Source organism: Tamandua tetradactyla, chromosome 7 (genome assembly GCF_023851605.1).
Source record: "Tamandua tetradactyla isolate mTamTet1 chromosome 7, mTamTet1.pri, whole genome shotgun sequence".
NCBI lineage: Eukaryota > Metazoa > Chordata > Mammalia > Pilosa > Myrmecophagidae > Tamandua > Tamandua tetradactyla.
This window is the reverse complement of record NC_135333.1, coordinates 89,101,208-89,124,221: the sequence shown is the minus strand read 5'-3', so window position 1 is coordinate 89,124,221 and position 23,014 is coordinate 89,101,208. Positions and strand designations below refer to the sequence as shown.

The 23,014-nt window shown below is 43.4% G+C and overlaps 2 protein-coding genes across 3 annotated transcripts; one reads left to right on the top strand and one right to left on the bottom strand.

The window, feature by feature from the left end:
- Window positions 1–10,169: 10,169 nt before the first annotated feature.
- Window positions 10,170–16,031, bottom strand: LOC143691607 (uncharacterized). Of its 2 annotated transcripts, none has more exons than XM_077170353.1 (2): window positions 15,771–16,031; window positions 10,170–11,431 (listed from the first exon to the last, which is right to left on the bottom strand). In XM_077170353.1, exon 2 carries the CDS (start codon window positions 11,371–11,373, stop codon window positions 11,032–11,034), a length of 342 nt encoding a protein of 113 aa, XP_077026468.1. In that variant the 5' UTR covers window positions 11,374–11,431; window positions 15,771–16,031; the 3' UTR covers window positions 10,170–11,031. The 2 variants fall into 2 exon arrangements, with proteins under 2 accessions (XP_077026468.1, XP_077026467.1); XM_077170352.1 differs by lacking the exon at window positions 15,771–16,031 and adding an exon at window positions 12,410–12,706.
- BHLHE41 (basic helix-loop-helix family member e41) lies at window positions 12,767–17,931 on the top strand. Its single transcript, XM_077170350.1, has 5 exons — window positions 12,767–13,185; window positions 13,319–13,382; window positions 13,730–13,837; window positions 14,166–14,277; window positions 14,760–17,931. The coding sequence occupies exons 1-5, from the start codon at window positions 13,124–13,126 to the stop codon at window positions 15,851–15,853; spliced, it is 1,440 nt and encodes a 479-aa protein (XP_077026465.1). The 5' UTR covers window positions 12,767–13,123; the 3' UTR covers window positions 15,854–17,931.
- Window positions 17,932–23,014: the final 5,083 nt, after the last annotated feature.

Here is a 23,014-nt window from a genome sequence, read left to right as displayed (position 1 = left end):
CAGGAAGTCTTTGTTTTAAAGGTCATCACAAAAATACAACTATTTGTGTCACATGCAAATATTGTCAAGTATTGATTTCTAACCATTTGAAATGTGCACCTGATTGTAGGCAGTTAAACTAGCCAAGTTCTTTTGCAGCCCCAGAACAGCTTCCCCTGCACTCCACTGGCCTCTGCTCAGGAGTTTCCAGAATGTCACCTGGGAGGCAGTCTAGGAAAGCGCTTAAGAACACAGTCTCTGGAGCCAAGCTGCCCACTTTTAAGGACTAACCCCTTACTGACTGTGATCTTGGCCAAGTTACTTCTCTGAGATTCCTATCTTCCATCTGTGACATGGAAAAAAGAATAATGCCATCTCCATAGGTTGTTGTAAACATGAAATGAAATCATACGTACAAAGCACTTGGCAGAATGTCTGGAACACAGTAAGCATTCAATAAATAATTCTCTGTTGTAATTACGCAGGAACTCAAAAGGACCACGTGTATCCAGATGATACATTACTATCATCTTAAAGAAATATTTTCTTAGCTGTTTGGTGCCACCTATATTTATTCAATAAATACGCCAAATGTTTTCTGTAAAAGATGAATGAATGTTAATTTTACAAAATATTTGCTATGTTTGGTGGTTGTACGCATTTGTGTGAAGGTGATGTGTATGATAGTCTACTGGGAACTATAAAGAGTGAAAAATAATTAAGTAAAAATCTCTGCTTTCAAGAAGAATACTACCTAGGAGAGGGGATAATTAGACCAGAGTACAAAAATTTTACAATGTGACAATCACCATAGCATAGGTACAAATAAAGGGCAGTGGTGAGTCAGTGAAAAGCGATCACATCCCTTTGAGAGATCTAGAAAAGATCTTGGAAGAGATACTATTTGAAATGGGCACTAAATCAGAGGTGCAGATAAAGGAGATAGGCATTTCTCACCATGAAAGAACAATTCTAATTTTTTTTTCTTTCCTTTCTGACAATCTTTTAGTGGTTCCATTTCTGGGCTCATCTTCATCCATCCAATGCATAAAAATCAGTGTTCCCCAAGCTCTCAGCCTCAATCCACTTCTAACTCCCATGTCTTCTGAACTATTTCCACCACTCACTTCACATATCCCAGTGACTCCCAAATCTGCATCACTAGGCTTGATCTTTCCTCTAAGCTTCAGACTCAATTATCCAGGTACCTCTGAGATTTCTCCTCTGTCAATGGCATCACAAACTCATCATGGTGGAATCTGTCTCATAGCTTCCTCCTGCATCCCCTATTCTTATACATGATAACATTCTCTTCTCAGCCACCCAAGCCAAAAACCCAAGGGTCACTCCTAATCCTTCTTATCCCTTACCCACACAATAAATTGGACACCAAGTTCATAGATTCTACCTCCAAAATATTTCTCAGATCTCCCCTCCATTCTCCAACTTTGTTGTTACTACCCTAGGGTCTCTTGTTCTGTATCCTCCCATTGGTATTGCCAACCAGTCCCCTTCAACCAATTCTCTATAGTGTCATCAGAATAAGCTTTCTACAATGCAAAACTAACATTGCTTAAAGGCCTACAACGATCCCTAACTGCCACCTAGGCCAATTAAAAATCTCTTGGCACATCATATGAATTGCAATCCCTGCAATTGGGTATCTTCCTACCTTTACCTGTAGGCTCCAGGATAATCAAACCACCTATGTTCTCCTAAACACAACTTTCTGTTCTACATCTTTGTGCTCTTGCTTCTCCAACATATTTTGCCTGAAAATCCCTTTTTTTTTTTTTTTTTACCTGGCTTTTGCTTTCCCATCTTCTCTCCAAGATTCTCCCTAGGAATCACTCCTCTGGGAAGCCTGTCATGGTTGCCATCTCTATGGATGCCCATATATCATTCATTACATTGTTCTCTAATCATTGCTTGACTCATCTTCTCTCCCATAGACAGTGCATGTCCTGAGACCAGGAACCCTATTTTCTTTCATTTTCTCAGCAAATCTTCATTGAGTACTTGCTGTGTGAACATGACAGATGTGATCCCTGACTTCAGGATGTTTAAGTTTTAATGGTGTTTGTCTGATGGTGGGTGTGGGTGGATATAAATAAAATAAGCAAATTATCAACAAGATTTCAGATCCTGATAGATGCAATTGAGCATATAAAGTAGAGATTAAAAGTGAGTGGAGGTAGTGCCTTTTTGAGAAGGTTTCTGAAATCTTTTTTGAGTTACAGGTAGTTAGTCATGTGAAGAACTGGGGAAGAAAGTTTTAGGCAAAGGAATAACTAGTACAAAAGCCCTTAGGGCAGGATCCCACTTGTTAAGCAGACAGTACAAAATGTAGATGGCTAGAGTATGGTGAACAAGTGGAGAGGATGATAGAAGATGGGATATATGGACTGTCAGGAAGCAGACCTTATAGGGTTTTGAATACTACAGTACTCATTTTCTATTGCTACTGCAACAAATTACCACAAACTTAGAGGCTTAAACAACACAAACAGTTCTTTAAATTAGAATTCTGACCCAAATATGAGTAGGCTAAAACCAAAGCATGGGCAGGACTGCATTCCTTTCTAGAGGTCTTAGGGGAGAATGTTTCTTTGCCTTTTCCAGCTTTGAGGGGTCACCCATTTTCCTTAGTGTATGGCTCCCTTCCTGCATCTTCAAAGCCAGTCATGTTGCATCTCCCTAACCATACTTCTGTAGTTACATCTTCTGACACTCTTCTAACTCCTTCTTCTACTTCTAAAGACCCTTGTGATTACATTTGGCCCACACGGATAATCCAGGATAATATCTCCATCTCAAGGCACTTCATTTCATCATATCTGCAAAGTGCCTTTTGCCGTGTAGGGTAACAATCACAAATTCTAGGGATTAAGGCATGGACATGTTTAGGGGCCCATTCTCTTGTTCAGATAGGTACGGAAAGAAATTTAGAATTTACTGTAATGTAACCACTGGAGAGATTTTAAGCAAAAGAGTGATATGAGCTGGTACAAAATTCTTTATACTTCTAAGAATTTATTCATCATACTGTGTGTGCTGGTTTGAAACTGTTGAAAAAAGCCATGTTCTTTAATCCTGATTCAGTATTGCTGGGTGGGATCTTGTGATTAAGCTGGTTCCATGGAGGTGTGACTCACCCAATTGTGGGTGGGGCCTTTGATTAGGTGGTTTCCATGGAGATGTATCTCTACCCTTTCAAGGTGGGTTGCTTACTGGAGTCTTTTAAGAGGGAACCATTTGGGGAAAAGCTCCAGAGCTGACACAGAGAGAGACCTTTGGAGATGCAGGAAGAAATGTCCCCAGGGAAACCATTTGAAAGGAGTAGCCTAGAGAGAAAGCTAGCAGACTCATGTGCTTCCCAACTGACAAAGAAACCCTGAACATTCATCAGCCCTTTCTTGAGTCAAGGTGTCTTTCTCTGGATGCCTTAATTTGGACATTTTTATGGCCTTAGAATTGTTAACTTGTAACTTAATAAATTTCCTTTATAAAAGCTGTTTCATTCCTGGTATATTGCATTCTGGTAGGTTTGACAAACTAAAACATTGTGCAAAACATCTGTATGAGGAAAAAGTGGAAGCAGGGAGACCAAATAGGAATCTAATAATTGTCCCAATGAGAGACTGTGGCTTTGACTAGGTTGACAGTGGTAAAGATGTTAAGGGCTGACCAGATTTGGGAAACATTCTGGAAGTAGAGAAAACAGAACTTGCTGATGGATTGAACACAGAAAATGAATGAAAGAGAAGGACCAAGGATGATTCCTAAATTAGGGGCTTAATCAACTAGTGTATGGTAGTGTTACTGACTGAGAATGGTAAAGACTGGAGGAAGTGCAGGAAGGTTTGGGGAATAAAGTAGACATTAAGATGTATCAGACAGGAATGGCCACGTCAAATTTAAGATAACTATAAGCCCTCCAAAGGGAGACATCAAGGAGGCAGTTTGATTTATGAGTCTGGAGCTTATAGTAGAAAACAGATGCAGAAATATAAATTTGGTAGTCATCAGCATAAGGCCATGAGCCTGGATGAGATCATTTGGGGGAAAAAGTAGATACAGTAAAGGGCAAGAGTTCACCCTGGAAGGCTCAATCACTGACAGGTCTTATTCATAGTTATGGTCTTTAGGGCAGGCCATGGTGGCTCAGCAGGCAGAGTTCTCACCTGCCATGCTGCAGACCCGGGTTTGATTCCCGGTGCCTGCCCATGCAAAAATAACAACAACAACAAAAGACACATAGCTATAGTCCTTGCACAGGATGACCCCTCAATAAATTGCTGATTTTACTATTATCTATGCTTTTGGGGTTATTTACTCTTATTGTATCTTTACAAATCCACTTTCAGTGATGTTATATTGTTAGCTTGAAATTGGTCACTATGGGAGTATTCTACACCATGAAATGCTACAAGTTATTGTTTTGTTGATTGTTAGACTTAAAATGTGCTAGAGAAATGTTAATGACATTCAAAAAGAGAAAAGAAAGGAAAAAAAAGGAAATTAGTTTCCAATATTTTGTATTTGAAAGCTATTTTCTGATTTAGGAAAGAAGTTGTTCATATCATTGGTGAATAATGAGTGTGGTTCTAACAGATGTCTTCATTGTTTCATTTCTATCTTACTTAAATGAAAATACCAACCAATGTATATATCAGAACTATACCTTTGCATTAATTACAACCATATGTTGAATAGGGATAAAAGAATTTAGCAAAAATCAAAGAAATCATTTAGTGGGAGTCGGTTGGCTATATGGAACTTACAATGAGAAGTAACGTGTATTTTATCATTATATATAAATTGTGTGCTTTGCTACACATCCTTTATATCAGAAAAATTTGCACAGACATTTCTCCCAGAGAACCAGTTAAACATTTACCAGCACACCACTGCTTACATCCAAACCATCCAATCTTGATATATATATATATCATATAATAGCCATATTAAAATTATCATTTCACTATCTAGTTATGGGAAGTGACTAAAATATTCACAGCAATTTCATGATCAGTATTTTTAAATGTTGATGAGTTATGTCATTTGGGTTCCAGTAAAATTAAAATGGATGTCAGATATCATAAAGCCTAGAGAGGCTGATGGCTGTAGTTTCATTCTATTTGCTTGAATTTATACCCGATGATTGATTTTTTTCTTGCTATGCAGATTTTTTTCTTTCAGAGGCACATTAGAAGAAAGAACAGACAAAAAAAACTGTCTTGGCTTTCTCAAATGAATTAGCTGTTGGATCAGCCAATATTTGTCCTTGATTAAAGCATCTAGACCTGCACTGTCCAATATGATAGCCACTAGCCACATGTGGTCATTTAAATTGAAATCCAAATTAATTAAAATAAAGTAAAATTTAAAACTCAGTTTCATAGTTAAGCCAATTACATTTAAAGTGTTCACTAGCCACATGTGGCTAGCAGCTACCATAACAGAACATTTCTAATACCATAGAAAATTCTGTTGGATAGTACTGATCTAGAAAATCCTTTGCACATAGAAGATGCTCTGCATTTATTAACTGAATGATTCAATTTTTCCCTATTTTTTTTCAAAGTCTGAAATATTTAAAAAATCAATAGTTTGGTTTTCAGGAGAAATTAAACCATCAAAATAATTGCATATTTGGATATATTTAGATATTTAGTTTTCAAGGGATGTACTAATATTTATTGACCACCTCCTCTGCATCAGACAGTATACTTGCACCCTCATAAGAGGCATATATTATCCTCACTTTTTAAGTGAGGATGCTGAGGTTTGGAGACATTCAATGCCATGCTGACCCTCACAACAGCCCAAGGAGACCATTGATATCTCTGTTTTACATTTGAGAAAATGTAACTTTTCCAAGGTCACACAGCTAGAGAGGGGGAACGGCATTTGAATCAGGTCTCTCTGAGCCCACACTACCCGGCCACTGTAAATGGATCTCTGGAACAATATATAATGAGGACAAATATATGTGATGTGTTTATTTCATTAACTTCATTCTATCTAAAGCAGAATTTCTAGAACATTATATGTATATATATTCCAGAACAATTGTTAGTACAGTGTGCTCTAAAATGACAATAGACTCAGAATTTTATCTGCTGGCTTACCACTGACAAGGCAGGCCTGATGGCAACTGCGAACTCAGACTGTGACCTGCTGATGGCTTGCTATCCGAGATCCTGTGTTGAATAGTGTAGTCTTATTTTGAAACCTCATGACCAGGAGTGTCAAAGCTGACTTTCTGAATACATAATTAGGGAAATGGGAGCTCTGTGTTTTTAAGCATGAGTGCCAGGAGTGAATTCAAAGTTGGTTTGGGGATGGCAGTCAAAGTGGTACTCGCACTTTTTGAGACCTATTTCCTGCCCATCAGGAACAGGACTGACTGCCCAGGGAGAACCCCACCATCAGCAGCGTCTCAACCAGACCTAACCATGGCTTCCCACATCTTGCTCCAGCTCTCTCTTGTATATGGTCCCCTCACTCCTTGTCTCCCTGTGCCTACCAGTTTGGCATTCTGATGGATTGGCTTCACTGGCTCTCAACCCTCCCACTTTGTTCCTGAGTCTAAAGCTTGACTCCTACATCCTGGCATGGTGCTCGTTTCTCTCTGCACTCTTGATAACCAAACTCTTTGGCTGGGTCCCAGGACCCCCTCCTGGGATCCACCCAGCCCAAGAGATCTGAAACACAGCTTGCCATGCCAGACTCTGCACCCCCTTCTCACTTCTGGCCTGGATATTACCTCACAAACTCACACTTTTTGGAGCACTGTGGAATTCAGATAGACCAGCTCCAGCCCCCAAAGCCTCTCTGCTTTGTTAATGCACATTGTGAAAGGAATCAAAAGTCCCAGGAGTGAGGCCCGCCAATTTACCAAGGCTGTGAGGGAGCACACTGGCAGAGCTTATTGCCTTCTGGGAACAGAACATGCCCATCCTGGCACAGTGACCAACAGCAATTCCATAGGTACATGCCCTACCCCCAACAGAACAGCCCACCACTTCGGTAAAGGACCTGCGAGGCTACTGAATTTCCAGTTATTTCAGAAGCACTTTATGATCCTTCCTTCTTCCTAATCCCCATGTGCCTGGTGAGGCTAAGAAATCAATATACACTACCCTAGTCTCCGGAATTGGTAGACACCATCTGACAATTGATTCAAGGACCTACATCCATAATTGGCAGGTGAGATAGGCAGGTGCCTTTTAGTACATCTCATTCCCATCTGGGTGTGCTTCACATTACATAAGCATGTGTCCCCCTTGAAGACTCTAAGGATTTTCATCAACAGTAACAAGAGAAAACACAGCGGTTCAAAGGTTCCCTTTACATGCAGCCCCTTGGGGTTCCAACTATCCAGCTAGTCCAGGAGGTTGCAGAGGAAGGGAGAACAATCTTTGTGGGTTTGGCCTGTCCTCCTCCCTCTACTTTTCCAGCTTCATTCTGAACCAAGCCACATTCAAAATGAGAAACTCACTAGGACAGACCAGGCAGATACCTAGGGAGACGAGAGCCAGAGGGATGCCCCAATCGTGGTCTTAGGCTTAATACTCTCCTAGTTGCATTTTGTACATAAGAACTTCTGGAATGTTGAGAATATGTTAAATTAGAGACCATGAACATGCATGTCTGTGATAATCTCACAAAGGAAAAAGCAAATTATTTCAACTGCAATCAAATTCATTCCCTATACTTAATCTTACCTGCTTCTGGGTGCTGTGCAAAGTCCAAGAAGTATATAAGCTTCTTGAACAGTGTTACATATATACAAAATGTGATTCATGAGTGTGTTTACAACCACAAAGACACATTAATTGGTAGGCTAGAGAAAGACTTAAGTCCTCTTACAAATTAAATAGGGGCATTGTGCTGCTCCCTTACATTTGCTGAGTATACAACTGGAAAACCTAACCTATTCTGGGACTTAAAATCTGGTACTTTTAGCAAGTCACATTATCAATATTTTAAGGTCATATTTACTTCTGATGAGTGGCAGTGAGGTTCCTGCCTTCCTAAGACCCGTCAATGAGCAGCCTTTCTATGCCTGACAGCATTAATCATTCTCTCCTGAGAGCGGGCATGGATGCCAAGAGAAAAATCCCTGCTTTTGCACATCCCTGATCTGCCATTCCCCCTGCTTCAACCCCTACCCCGAAGACCTTGATTTTAGCACCAACCCCAAACTTTTTCTTTCAGGTTTGTATGAACTCTACACAGTGGCTACCTTCCCTTTTTGAGGTAGAAGGTGTGGAAATTCTTGCCCACTGTCCACAAAAGAGGTGATTAAGAGAGGTACCTGCCCAATTCACGGGACTTTTTCACAGCAGAACAGGTAGACAGTGCCACACCCCTGGAGAGATGTGACTTTTAAAGGCCCTCAGAGATTCATAGTTAGTTTGGCTCCCAAATTCCCTAGAGTCACCTTTCCAGGAAAGCTGTAGGGCTTACAGAACTCTAAAGAGGCAAAAAAAAAAAAAAAACCCCTCTATTCCCCCATGGAAACATTAATCCTCTCAGGAGAATTCTGTTTCTCTTGGGAATCCAAGATTTTGCAAGCAAGCATGGGAAGACCTTACGCCGTCATGAGGTAAATAAAATGAGCATAAGGCTTAGAATACCTAATGGGAGGGTGGGGGCGGGGAACTAGGGTAAAGGGTTCCCTTTCATTAGAGTCTCATAAGTACTGATTTCCCTATTTAACCAAAGAAAAGCAATGGAAGCATCTCCCTTCTCCCGTATTAAATGGGGAAAGAAAATAAGGAATTGAAAGTAAGGTGTCACAAAATTCTTTATCAGTTCAAAGGGGGCTTAGACCTCATTTTGTATCTCCTGGGCTTTCAGCAGGACAGCATTAAGCCTTCCTCAAAAGATAAGACTCAACCTGTTTTAAAACACATCCAAAGAGAGCATTCCAGTATTCTTTTTCTTTGTTAGATAGGGGGCTCTTTCTCCACTCCTAACCTCGCCACAGGTGAACTTTCCCTATCATTAACCTGAAGCCTTCACATTAGTTTGGTATATGCTCAGTAGAGATGATGAGCAGCCAGTGCCTATGGGTCAAACCAGTCCATCTGTGTGAAATTACAGCAATTAATTAGGAGAGTTGGATTTATCAATAAATTTGGAGCCACATGCCAACTGAATCATGCCCCGATACTCCAGAAGACTGACCCCCTTCTTCCTTTTTAGTACCTTTTCCTGCCTCTGTCAGCAGTTCAAATGCTAACTCCCCCCCCACACACACACCCCCGCATCTTACTTTGGACATTCACACACACATACTACAACAAACATTCACACTCACACTGGTAAACAGAAAACACCCCTGAAGCAGCTTATTAATACTTAGGTCTGGCCCATCACTTTTCACTTATAATGTAATGGTTTGGGGCACAGAATTTGAAGCTAACAGATTGGGCTTAAACTCTGGCTCTGGGACTTTGGCATATTTCATAACCTCACTATGTATCCATTTTCTCATTTATAGAACAGGGGCAATAATAGAATCCACCCTACAGAGTTGTGGAAAGGATTAATGAGTAAATACATAAAAGTCCTTAGAACGGTGTCTGACACGCAAATTGTAAATAATGTGTTTATTAGATATTGTTGCTGTCGCTGTTTATACTCTTCTTGCAGCAAAGGAACATTTGGAGGCATCAAATTATCCCCGATATTCTGAAGCTAACCGTTAGAGACAGAAAAGGGGAAGAGAAGTGGATAAGCAAGAAGAGGCACTAGTGTGAACGGTTACAGAAAAAAGACAAAATGTGAACAGAATTTAGAACAAAAATTATAGAGAAGGGCGGGCCACGGTGGCTCAGCAGGCAAGAATGCTTGCCTGCCATGCCAGAGGACCCGGGTTCGATTCCCAGTGCCTGCCCATGTTAAAAAAAAAAAAAATTATAGAGAAAGGTCAAATGCAGACAGAAAGAGAAAACAAGAAAAAAGAAGAGAGGGCGGGCCGCGGTGGCTCAGCGGGCAAAGTGCTTGCCTGCTATGCCGGAGGACCTCGGTTCGATTCCCGGCCCCAGCCCATGTAACAAAAACGGAGAAACAGAATACAATAAAAACAAGAAAATGTTTAAAAATGTTTCCCTTTCTTCCTTCCTTCCTTCCTTCTATCCTTCCTTCCTTCTCTCTGTCTTTCCTTTAAAAAAAAAAAAAAAAAGAAAAAAGAAGAGAGAACAAAAGGAAAAGGGAAACGAGTATTACGGTAGGCATGAAAAGGGAAAGAGAAAAGACGAGGGGAAGGAAAAAGGAAATCCACGAATGGCAAAGGAAACAAAAAATTGGAAAGACCCCATTTGCAGTTTGAGCTGGGTATCAGAAATCCAGAACATTGATCTAGAATCATCAGTGAGCAGGGGGCAGAAAGGATGAGGAAGACGAGTAAAAGCCATAATAGAAAAGGCTTCCTGGGCACCCCTTGGCTCTTTGTATTATGGGAATCTCTGTAAATTATGGGAAGGTTATGCTTTCATCCACACTGACCTTCTAGGCTCCTTTCCTGTTCCTTCTGTTTTAACTTGCTTCAGTGTCTGCCACAGATTTAGTCCCTAAGGTCTGCCTTGGTCAGACATCTGCCTATGCCCCCTCTGTCCTGCTGATGAGGCCAAGATGCAGTGATTCAGTCTTTACGTCATTTTCACTAAACTCTCTAGCAGGCGTTTTCAAGTGGGATTTAGCTCGGGGGGGAAATATTTGCGATATTCTAAACGTTCAGAACCTATAAAAGGAGCTAATTTTTATTTAGTGTGTGTGTGTGCATGTTTAAATTATTCACCTTAACGACATTTTTCTCCCTTTTGGTCAATTAAGAAAAAGAGGGACACTTCACTGCAGGAAAATATCGCTTTTAGAGCTCCAACTTTCCCTCCTCCCCTAAGGGAACTAATCATCCAACCACTTGGAAACAGGAGAGAGGCTGGACAGGGGTTTAAAATAAAATCAGTCTTTTTTTGAAGTAGTTTTCAAGTATTAGTATTATTAAATCGCCTGTTTGATGCAAAATGCATTCCCTTATTTCAGGAAGTCGAGAGACCTTAAGCGACCCTCTATGCAGACCAAGTGGCCGGAAGGCGAGCGTCTCCCCACGCCGGGGTGAGCCTGGGCCGCCGCCGGAGTCACGAAGCCAGACGCGGTGCGCGTCTCCGCCCAGCACTCAGGAGACTGCAGCAGCGCAAGCCGCGACCCGGGCGGCTCCTGGAGGCGGAGAGGAGACGCGACTCCCGCAGACACGTGACCTCCTCCCTGCCGCTGCTTCCCGCGACCCAGATCCGTCCCCGGAACCCGCGCCCGGCGGGGCGAGCCGGGGGACACGCAGCGACCGCCCCAGTCCCTGCTGCGTTCCTGCTGGTGCATTCTGCGTTCTTCTCTTGGTTCACGTGCCACCGGCAATAATTAATGCTTCGGGAATCAGCTGGGGAGAATGAGAATACATTTATATACGTAAATATGCACGTACATACACATATATATGTATATAAATTCTCCGAAGGCCTTTCATATATGTAAAATTCCCCACCCCGCCGCCAGCAGACAGCAGGGGACCGCAGCAGCCCTTCCCTGGCAGCCACGGGCCGTTGCCGCCCACTGCGCTGGGCGCGCGGGTAATGCGCATCTCCGGGCACCTCCGGTAACTCTCACTAGTAGTGAGTCATGTTCCTGGGATGGCTCTGGGGAAGGTGGCGCGGCTCACGCTGGTCCGTGCTTCCCCGCGCGGAGCGCCGAGCGCCGCGGCTGCAGGACGAGCGCGCGCGCGCGCGCCCACGGGTTCCCCGCGCAGTGATGTGGCAGCAGCGGCAGGTCGGCTCACGTTGCTGGCCCTGTGCTGGTACCCGTTTGAGACAGGATTAGGGAGGGAGGCTTTGGAGGTGCCAGCGGTAGTAAACGTGGTCTCGGCACACTCCCGGCGTCTCTTATCGCATGAGGAGGCGGGGAGAGGGGGAGGGGGAGGAGACGCGGGGAAGGCACGTAGAGCCAGCGGAGGCGCACCGGGGCTGCAGAGTGGGGCCGGCAAGTGATAAATGCTGCATTGCTTTTCCGCGGTAGCCCCTCTCGTGCCACCCCTTCCCCCCCTCCTCGCCGCGTTCCTCCGGGAGCACACGAGGCCCCAAACGTCATCTGCCGCTGTGATCAGTGGCACCGCAATTCCGGCTGCTGCGGGAAGTTTAGGTGGCCCAGGGACACCGTGTCGCCGAAAGATACTTGAATTGCGACATTCTGGCCCAGTGACTACATTTTTATTTATCCTAAATCCTTCAAGGAGTGGATTTCGAGTTGCCCCTTTTTTAAGGCAATCTCCAACCAGCGCCACGGGGTACACCCCCTCCCCCCAGGCCCCTGAGCGTGAGCAAACAAGTCTCCAAATTTCCCTTCGGGACTGAAGTTTACCCACCGCGAATTCTCTTTCTCTTTCCTTTCTCTGGTCCAAACCAAGAGCACAGTCGGTGGAAAAGCAAAAGGCCACGTTCACGTTCCTGCACCGTAATGACCGACAGACAGAGTCGTGTTTCGGAGCCCAGGAAGCTTTGGCAGCCCAGTACCTCTGCGCCCCCTCCCCTCCCCTCCCCCAATCCTCGCTGTCTGCATCGCCTTTGGGAAGATGAATAGCTTGGCAGAAGTTGTTTTTCCTTTCCGGTGGCCCTGATCAGGTGTCCCCGCCCCCTCCCGCCGCTCGCCTTCCTCGCCCGCTTCTCCCGACGCCCCCTCCTGGCCCGGCCCCTCCTCCCCCGCCCCCCTCCGCGCTGGACTGCGGATGGTACGTTCCGCACGTGAGCTGGGTGCTGGTCTGGCCGGCGACGTGCGTGCCCTGTGGCCAAACACTGCCCGGAGTGAGAGCAAACTACCGGTGCAGTGGGGCCGGCGCGAGTGTGCGTGTGTGTGCGCGCGTGTGTGCGAGGAAGAAGGAGAGAAAGACTGAGAGCGAGCGAGGCTGGTGGGGGGGGGGGAGAACCAACTGCTTCACACTTTCAACACTGCACTGAAGAGGGAGAGCGCGCTCGAGACTGGAGACGCACAGATCCCCCCAAGACCTCCCGAGGCTACCGGCCCACAGACTATAGAACTGAACCCCCCAAATCGAAACAGAGGAAACGGGGAGCAGTTGAACATGGACGAAGGAATTCCTCATTTGCAAGAGAGGCAGTTACTGGAACATAGAGATTTTATAGGGTAAGGTGTACGCACCCTTCCGAATATGTCTAGGCTTCGGTTTGATTTTTCTATTCTCCAGAAAGTGGTATGGAGCGGGCGAGAACAGAGCCCCTCCCCGAATGGGTGCCTGATGCCGATTTCTGTTTTGCAGACTGGACTATTCCTCTTTATATCTGTGTAAACCCAAAAGGAGCATGAAGCGAGACGACAGCAAGGTAAGTGTAAGTTTCCGATGCCACCCCAAACCTGCCTGGATAGTTCATTAGAGCCATTGATTTCACAGCGAAGCTCTGCCCGCAAACACATTACAGCCCCTGAGCTTTCCCAACTGTGAATTTTAAGTGATTTGCTGGATACTCTCAGGGGGAGATTAAACATCGTACCTGAATTTAAATTGCATTTCAACAGTCCGGAGAAAAGAGTCTGTTCTATTCTGTAGTATGTCTCTTTTTGGGGGTGTGTGTGTGGGGGGGGTGTGAGGAGGTGGGAGACTATTATTATATCCAGTAAATGAATGTTTAGCTTATTGTTTTCTTTTTTCCCACGACTTTCAAATATTAAGGATACCTACAAGTTACCGCACAGATTAATAGAAAAGAAAAGAAGAGACCGAATTAATGAATGCATTGCTCAACTGAAAGATTTACTGCCTGAACATCTGAAATTGACAGTAAGATGTATATTTTCATTCTTTGCTGCTCTCCAAGGGCGTGTTAATAGCCTGGCACTAACTCCTAGAGATATAAAAATATATGTGAATATATTGACTTACAACTTGTGCTATAGTGTGCAGAGTTCCCCACAAACTCAGAATAGATGCTCACTACTGAACACAAGAAATCCTTTATAACCTGTCTTGTGGAAAGCTAGAATAGTATAGGAATAGTACTTTTTTTCGAAGTGTTTACTTAAGTTGCTGGACTGGAATGGAGAGCCAGTCAAGCCAAATAAGTGCTTTTTAAGTAACCAAGTGCCCCTTCTCTTTTGCACCACTGCAGACTCTGGGGCATCTGGAAAAAGCGGTAGTCCTGGAATTAACTTTGAAACACTTAAAAGCTTTAACAGCCTTAACCGAGCAACAGCATCAGAAGATAATTGCTTTACAGAATGGTAAGTCAGTTCAGGGAGGCCGAGCCACCCTGATGAAGCTGGGCAGCCTGCAGAGAAGCAATGTTAGGACTCTCTCACTACCCGCCACCCCCACCTCCCGCCACCTCCTTCCGTGGGCCCAGGACCTCTTCTTTGTTAAATTGCGTAGACTTTCCCTTCCTTGGAAAGTGCCCATTTTCCCGAAGCTTCCTAGAGGCTTTTAGCAGAACTCGGAGGAATCAGATTTTTTATTTCAAGTGGCGGATGCGCCCTCTCCACTCTGGTTTTTCAGCTGGAAGTAGAGCGCCCCCCCCCCCCCCGCTTCCCGCCCTGCCACCCCCTTCTCTCGACAACCAGTGGATTATATCACTCCACGACAGAGGAACAACCGAGATCATTTTAGTCAATGCGAGGCCCACGTGATAAGCAGATGTTTAAACGTCGATATTTTTCTTCTTGCCTCCATTCCTCTGTCCCTCCACCCCCACCCTTCCTCAACCTAGGGGAGCGATCTCTGAAATCGCCCATTCAGTCCGACTTGGATGCGTTCCACTCGGGATTTCAAACATGCGCCAAAGAAGTCTTGCAATACCTCTCCCGGTTTGAGAGCTGGACGCCCAGGGAGCCGCGGTGTGTCCAGCTGATCAACCACTTGCACGCCGTGGCCACCCAGTTCTTGCCCACGCCCCAGCTGTTGACGCAACAGGTCCCTCGGAGCAAAGGCACCAGCGCGCCCTCGGCCTCCGCCCCCTCCGGGTCCGCGACGGACCCCTGCCTGGAGCGTGCGGGGCAGAAGCTGGAGCCGTTAGCCCACTGTGTGCCGGTCATCCAGCGGACTCAGTCCAGTGCCGAGCTCGCTGCCGAGAACGACACGGACACCGACAGCGGCTACGGCGGTGAGGCCGAGGCCCGGCCGGACCGCGAGAAGGTCAGAGGCGCCGGGACGAGCCGCGTCACCATCAAGCAGGAGCCCCCCGGGGAGGAATCGCCGGCGCCCAAGAGGATGAAGCTGGATTCCCGTGGCAGCGGCGGCCCGGTGGGCGGCGCGGCGGCGGCGGCGGCAGCGCTTTTGGGGCCCGACCCGGCCGCCGCGGCCGCGGCGCTGCTGAAACCCGACGCCGCCCTGCTCAGCTCGCTAGTGGCGTTCGGCGGAGGCGGGGGCGCGCCCTTCGCGCAGCCCGCGGCCCCCTTCTGCTTGCCCTTCTACTTCCTCTCGCCCTCCGCGGCCGCCGCCTACGTGCAGCCCTTCCTGGACAAGAGCGGCCTGGAGAAATACCTGTACCCGGCGGCGGCCGCTGCCCCGTTCCCGCTGCTGTACCCCGGCATCCACGCCCCGGCGGCCGCGGCAGCTGCCGCCGCTGCAGCCGCCGCCGCCGCCGCCTTCCCCTGCCTGTCCTCGGTGTTGTCGCCCCCGCCCGAGAAAGCGGGCGCCACCGCCGCAACCCTTTTACCGCACGAGGTAGCGCCCCCTGGGACGGTGCTCCCCCACCACCCGCACGGCCGCACCCACCTACCGTTCGCCGCTCCCCGCGAGCTCGGGAACCCCGAGAGCTCTGCTCAGGAAGATTCCTCGCAGCTGGGAAAGGAAACCCCCTAAATCCTTGCGTCCCTTTCTTAGAAAGGATGGAGGTTCAAGCAGACTCATCATCATCATCATCATAAGTTAAAACGCCCTTAACGTTTTAAAGGGAGGAAGTGTAATAGCTGCACGACAGGTTTTTTTTTTTCTTAAACAGTACAAAACAGGTGTTTGTGTACATTTGGAGTTCCTGTTTTGCTCATCCTTCACCACCCCACCCTCCACTAACAGCCCTCACTTCCCCCCTAACAGCTAAAAACGATCCTTTCCAACACGTATTGATTCCATTTTCTCCCCTCAAATAAGTTTTGCCTCCCTTTAGTCCATGTTCCATATCTTTAAAATATAAAACCTAATTCTAGAGGAAGTCAGAAGGGTCTCCTGTCTGGTAAGCCAATTGAACCAGAGGAGGGGAAAAGGTGTTTAGAGGGATGACAACCAACAGTAGGCAATTATTAGCCTATCTCTCAAAACGGCCGTGCCTGTTTGGGGAGGCTTACCACAAAAACAATGAGGATCGTTTAGAATTAAATTTACTCTTCAGTATTTTATAACGTTCAACTTTTTTTAAAAGCATATATTTTTCAAAGAGGAAGAAGAGGATGCAGTTGCTTAAGTTGCAAACTATTCTGAAGTGATTGAAATGGTATCTTAGTAACTTGCACTTGTTTAAAGAGACTCGGAGTTGGGCCATCCTCAGAACTAAATCAGGGAACGAGATGGATGAAGAAGGCCAGAATCATTCTTAGTACACTTGCTAGCACTTTATTGAGAAATGGACCATGATTCAATTGACTCATCTTAATTTCTTCTTAGTCATTATATATATCAAGGGCATCTATTCCCACTGTCATTGTTGAATTCTTATGTTCCTAAGTTTTTGTAAACTTGCTGTTTAAAAAAAGAATTGAATGTGCACTGAACTTGAAATAACAAAGCAAGTCCAAATGGGTTTGTCCTGTATTCTCTTAAATCACAGAGGTGGAGGAAAGAGTTAAACTGGTCCGCTTTGATTGGAAATGCTGTAAAGAAGTGGAATAAAGCCCTCTGAGGCCTTCCTATCTCCAAGTCTATGTATTTTCTGGAGACCAAACCAGATACCAGATAATCACAAAGAAAGCTTTTTTAATAAGGCTTAAACCGAGACCTTGTCTAGATATTTTTAGTTTGTTGCCAAGGTAGCACTGTGAGAAATCTCACTTGAATGTTATGTAAGGGGTGAGACACAACAGTCTGACTATGAGTGAAGAAAATATCTGGGTCTTTTAGTCAGTTTGGTGCATTTGCTGCTGCTGTTGCTACTGTTTGCCTCAAACGCTGTGTTTAAACAACGTTAAACTCTTAGCCTACAAAGTGGCTCTTATGTACATAGTTGTTAATACATCCAATTAATGATGTCTGACATGCTATTTTTGTAGGGAGAAAATATGTGCTAATGATATTTTGAGTTAAAATACCTTTTGGGGAGGATTTGCTGAAAAGTTGCACTTTTGTTACAATGCTCATGCTTGGTACAAGCTTATGCTGTCTTAAATTATTAAAAAAATAAATAAATACTGTCTGCAAGAAACCAGCTGGTTTAGAAAAGTTTAGTATATGATGACAAACTAGAAATTATCTTTATATTCTAGTATTTTCAGCACTCCATAAATTCTATTACCTAAATATTTCCACACTATTTTGTGATTTAAATATTCTTACTAAGGAATAAAAACTTTACTATACGATATGAGATTGTCTAATAATTAAAAAGACGTAATGGATGCTCAATTAGTTTTGATATATCTGTGACTGTAGGGTTGAAAATCATTATGGTTTTCCATATGCAACCTCATTGTTGGCTTGCCATCACAGCTTCCAATCTCTTACAAGCCTCCAGGTCTGGCTGTGCCTACCTACTTGTTTCAAGTGTATCTAAATGAAAAGTGCAAAAGAAAACCTGTATATCAATTGTGTGGTTTGTTTATGCTAGCCCCAATTTGCTAACATTTTTATGATTGGTGAAATTTTCCGTTTTTCTCTATGACACCTGATTGCCCATGTTGTATGGTCTGGTATTTCTTTTTCACTGAATCCTGTATAAATGCACTACTACATAGGCGTGCTTGGTTTCTGAGTATATTTTAGCTCCTTAGCTGTTATAGAATCTCTCTGTCATGGACTTTATTGTGGAATTCAAGGAACAGAAATAGTTATTTCTAGAATAGTTACTCACATTTATAATCAAATCTGTGATTTGATACAAACCTTGTGAAGGATTGTCAATTTTTACCTTCGGTGATGTTCTTTCCAAATCCCTTGATTCTGAAGGGTTTAAATTATAGTCAAAATGTGTAAGTTGTAGAAAAAGTGCTCCCTCTGCTGACTCTATGGCAACTAAACTGCACGTCATAGAGTGTAGAGCCAGAAGGAACCTCGGAGATAAGCTCATCCAGGACCCCCTGCATTTTATAGTAGGAGGTAAGTGAAGCCCAGAGATATTAGATCTCCCCTCAAGGTCACACAGTTATCTAGAGCCAGCACTAGAGGCCAGGTGGACTGTTTCCCCCAGCCAGTGAGACTCCTACTGCAGCATCTTGGCCCAAGTAAACTGAATTTGATTGGGCAGCATTTATGAAGTTTCATGAATAAACCATAGGGTCAAAGAAAACAAAAATGAACAGAAAACTCTGCAGGATTTTTAAGCATTGCAATTCATTGAATGTTAGAATTTCTACCCATCTAAACCAGAATAAGGGGGGAAAATAGCATTTCAAATATTTTGAGCTACATTTTAATATAATTATAAGATTAGCTTCAAAAGCAAAAAAAAAAAAAATTCGAAGTAAATCAGAGGATAAAATGTTTTCACATTTTTATAATTTGGGTATAATAAAACCTGAGTTGGACCAGAATTTATAGCTCACTTATTTAGTCCAAATGCCTATAAAATGACATAAAATTAGTGAGAACAGAACTACAAAGTAATACTATCTATATAGCATATATAAAATGTTATTTTGGTCATTGATTTATTTTGATGAATTGAAAGACTGGAGTCACTCTGATTTACTAAGAATTCTCTACCAACCATGGTGAAATTTTAACTACAGTACTTTATAGTTCATATAATTTTCCAACTTAAGACAAATATGAATCTTGAGTCAACAAGGCTAAGTATAATATTATAGCAATTAACTTTATATACATTTATTTCTCAGAAAACTTGGCTTAAACTGATAAATGATCTTTTCCCCCAAATGTAAGTACATTTGTAAGGCACTAGAACCTAGATTTTAGAAGCTATATAAATTATAACTAGAGTTTTAGTTCCTATCCCTGTGAAAACCATTTTTCATTTAGTTTTCTGTTATTGGCCATACAGGTCATAGCTTTGGTTATTGCCCATAATCGGACTTTTTTTCCAAAAGTTAGATTAAAAAGCTTCAGCCTATTCCTTGTCTGTGTCAAAGGTCAATTCTGAACCTCTCCATGGAAGGTGACTGCCAATTGAGACTCTGGGAAGAAATAGCTGGGCAAACAGACTAAAGTGTTTTATATTTATATAGAAATAATCCAGAGCCCTCAGAAATCAATGAAGATCATTTTAAAGCCAAAATTTGACTGTATTTATGGAATTTTACTTCAGTAGCAATCTGATGCTTTTCATGAAGCAAAAATTCTTAACCCAGGGGATCTTCAGATCCATTTAGGCCCACCCATTGCTCTCACCTTTGTCATTTTAAATTAGTTCAAAATGGATTTATAGTGCAATGCTAAAGTGCAAGGTAAGTTCAAGTTTCTCAAAGGAGAAAACTTCTCCCACCTGAGAACCTCTAGAGAGCAACCAGGGATTTATTTTCTGTGATTGAGAAGGGATTTATACTAAAAAACATGTGCAGCATGAGGTTTAAAAAAGTTGCTTTAAAAAGTTGCTTTTCTGTATGTTATAATTTGTCTTAAAACTGGGTTTCTTGTACTTGTTCTGAGATTCCATATTAAAAAACCTCAAGCAAATTTAAAACTGTACATTTTTAAAAAGCTGATAATTTAAAATTCTGATAATGTATTCAGTGACGACTAATTTATCTGGCATGAGGGAATGATATGTACCCCATAAATAATGGTTCAGAAAGCTGAAGCCTCCATGTTCAAGTGTCAACAGTATTCTTTTTGGTTTTCATTTTAGTGGAAAGCTTACTAAAATTTATTACACATGTCCCCCAAAATGTGTTATACATATTTTAGAGAAAAATACTCAGTTTTCTAATTTGACCTTTCTTAAGAATTCAGGTCATCATTATAAATATCATTTTTGCACTATGCATGTCTTCTGGAAGTATTTGCACTTGCACTAAATTCTTCTTGATTTTGTATATTTTCTTTTTATAGGTTGTTCAGTCTCTTTACTCATGATCAGGTTGTCAGCTGTCACTTCTTGATGCGTCAGACTGCCTCCTTCCAACTCTAATTTGCTACCTCTGACTTGCTGTGGGCTGGGAAATCATTTAAACAAATCCACACCCATTAGAAATGTGCCTAAAATTAGAGTAAATAATTCCTCTGATGAGGAACTGAGGGGCTCTTCTATAAGTAAATTGTGTGAACTCATAGAATCTATGACTTGCCCCCCAAGTTTTTTTTCCTTCCTAACTTCCAGATTCTCCTCAATGTTCTTTGATTACTTATGCGAATGTTATCAAATGTTTTGTTTCTTAATCATTCTATTACATAAAAATAAAAGCAACTTGCTAATAGATTTAGCTCACAGCTAACCACAAAATAAATTTCTTTACCAGAAATTATTTATTTGATTTAATGAGTACTTCTTTCATTCATTGATTGGAATGATGGATTGATAAGAAGACAGGACCAGGGGCTATTAGCAAAAACCAATTCAACATTTTGATTCATGGATGATCCTGGAACCACTTCTGGTACATAACCTCCTCCACCTCTGGCCTTTAGACATCTTCGGTGGCAAATTCAGCAACTGGGGAGCTGGCAGGAAGGGTGCGCAGGCCTAGATACGGGAGTTTCAAACTTCCCATTGACTGCAGCATGCTCCTTTTATCTTTGAGCCTATGGATTCAATTAAATGCTGGGTATGGGGATACAAACATATTTTTGTGCTCCTACAGTATGTGAAGTGCTGTCATAAATGCTGGACAATCAAAGATGAATCTCTGAGTATCCCAAAGTCTACTGCAGGTGATAGACTTGTACTAAAATAAATTACAGGGCAACCCAGTAAATGCTATTACTACAAGGGCAGATACAATACAGGAGTACAGGAGCCATGGAGCAGGGGGGGCGGGGGGGGCAAGTTTGCAAACTTCATCTGGATGAGTCACAGGAGGCCTGGCAAAGTAGCTGGACTTTAGGAAAAGGCACAGGAGAGTGAATGAACCCATCTTCAAGGAGAAGGCGCTGGCAATTTCTAGTACTGTGTTAAGTTGCAGGACAATTTAATTACGTATATTTGACTTGAAGCCTGAGCAAGGATTCCTAGCCTTTCAGTCCTTTCAGAACTCGATTGCCATGCTGGCTTTCCTCTCCATCTCCTCCTAAGGATTTGGGACTGCGAAATCATGATATTTCCTACTGCAAAGGGAGGTGCGATAGCACCTTAGCTTGATAAAATCTTATGTAGTAGGGGAAAAACAAACACAAAAAAACAGTACCTCACAAGCAGTCTGTCTTCCCTCATTGGTCTACCTCATAAAAGAAGTAAGGGTGATTTCTTTACCATATCTAAGGGAGTGATTATCCATGTTCTCCACTCGGTACCCAAAAGGGAAATGAGAGAGATGTAGAGCAGCTCTAGAGGGAAACACACATCCTAAGGCCTGTTTTTCAAAAGCCTCTGGGAGAAGCTGAGGCAAGGAACTAGTCCAAGGTCACATTGCTCAGTAGGTAGCAGAACCAGGATTGGAACCACATTTTTTGGTTCTGAGTCCCTGTTCCTTATACTATTACCCCATAGTAATAGTGATGAGGAGAGGCAGAGGGGTTTTCTCAGGTCAGGAGTTGAGTTACGCTATGCAAGTCTTAAAGAGACAGAATATACCTTGTTGGTGGAGGATGAAAGAATACCACAATAGCCTTTCTAAATTATGGAATAGAGCATCCAATAATAGTTATGATAGAGGATGAAATTCTGGAAAAACAACTTTCAAAGTACCCTAAAGACCATTACAGTTTTGCTGTCTACTCAATTTGGACCTGTCCAGAAGCGTGCTCTTCTGGTTTGGAAGTCACCACAAAATGTTGTGTGCTTTCCACACTGCTGCTACCACTCCACACCCGTGGGGTCCTGGTTGCTCTCTAGAGGTTCTCAGGTGGGAGAAGGGATCTCGGGACAAGCCTACGAAGCGGGACTAAGGAACCTGCAGAATTGTGGAAGAAACAGGGTGATTTGCTCCAGTTTTTATGTAGGGCAATTTTAGGATGTTGTGAACTTAGCTAACGTTCAATTTTGGAGCCTTTTACATATGGGTGTGCATATATACAGAATATTATATATATCTACACGCACAAATATATTGTCTATCTGCCATGTAGTCTGTGATAAATTTTACTTTAGTATGCGGCTTTATAGGTTCCTCACTATGACAGGAAAATTGGTTTCAACAGGGGGACATCAGCCTGGACCCAAATGTTGGAGAGCTCAATTAATGGTAGTAAATAGAAAACTCCCTATAAAGTGAAGTAAAGACACTGGGCTCTCTTTCTATGGTATCTTAAGCAGGGCTTAATTTTCCAATACATATTATCCTGAACAAGGTTTATCTGCATAGCCATAACGTAGCTAGTATAATCGAAAAGGTGAATAAACCAGACTGTATGCCCCCATCCGCGAAGGTCTCTGCAGACACAACCGGGTGCGATAATGGATCTATTTCTGAGCTGTTTGTGTGTAAAATACTTATTAAAAAACTGGTAAACCAAGCCTAACTCCCTAAATCACCGTTTGGGTGCTGCGCGGCGGGGGAAAGAAAGGAGGGGCAATAATATCATCAACCTTGGGATCTTCAAGGAGCTCTAGGATTGGAAAGAGAGAAGCATTCTTAGGTTGCCTAGTGATAAATCTGCCGATGATATCACTCTCCCGGAGGCCGGCCTCCGCCCCTCCCCTCCCTGCGCGGCTTTCCTTCCTCTCGCTCCCCTTCACCCTCCCACGCCCCGGGTTCAAAGTAC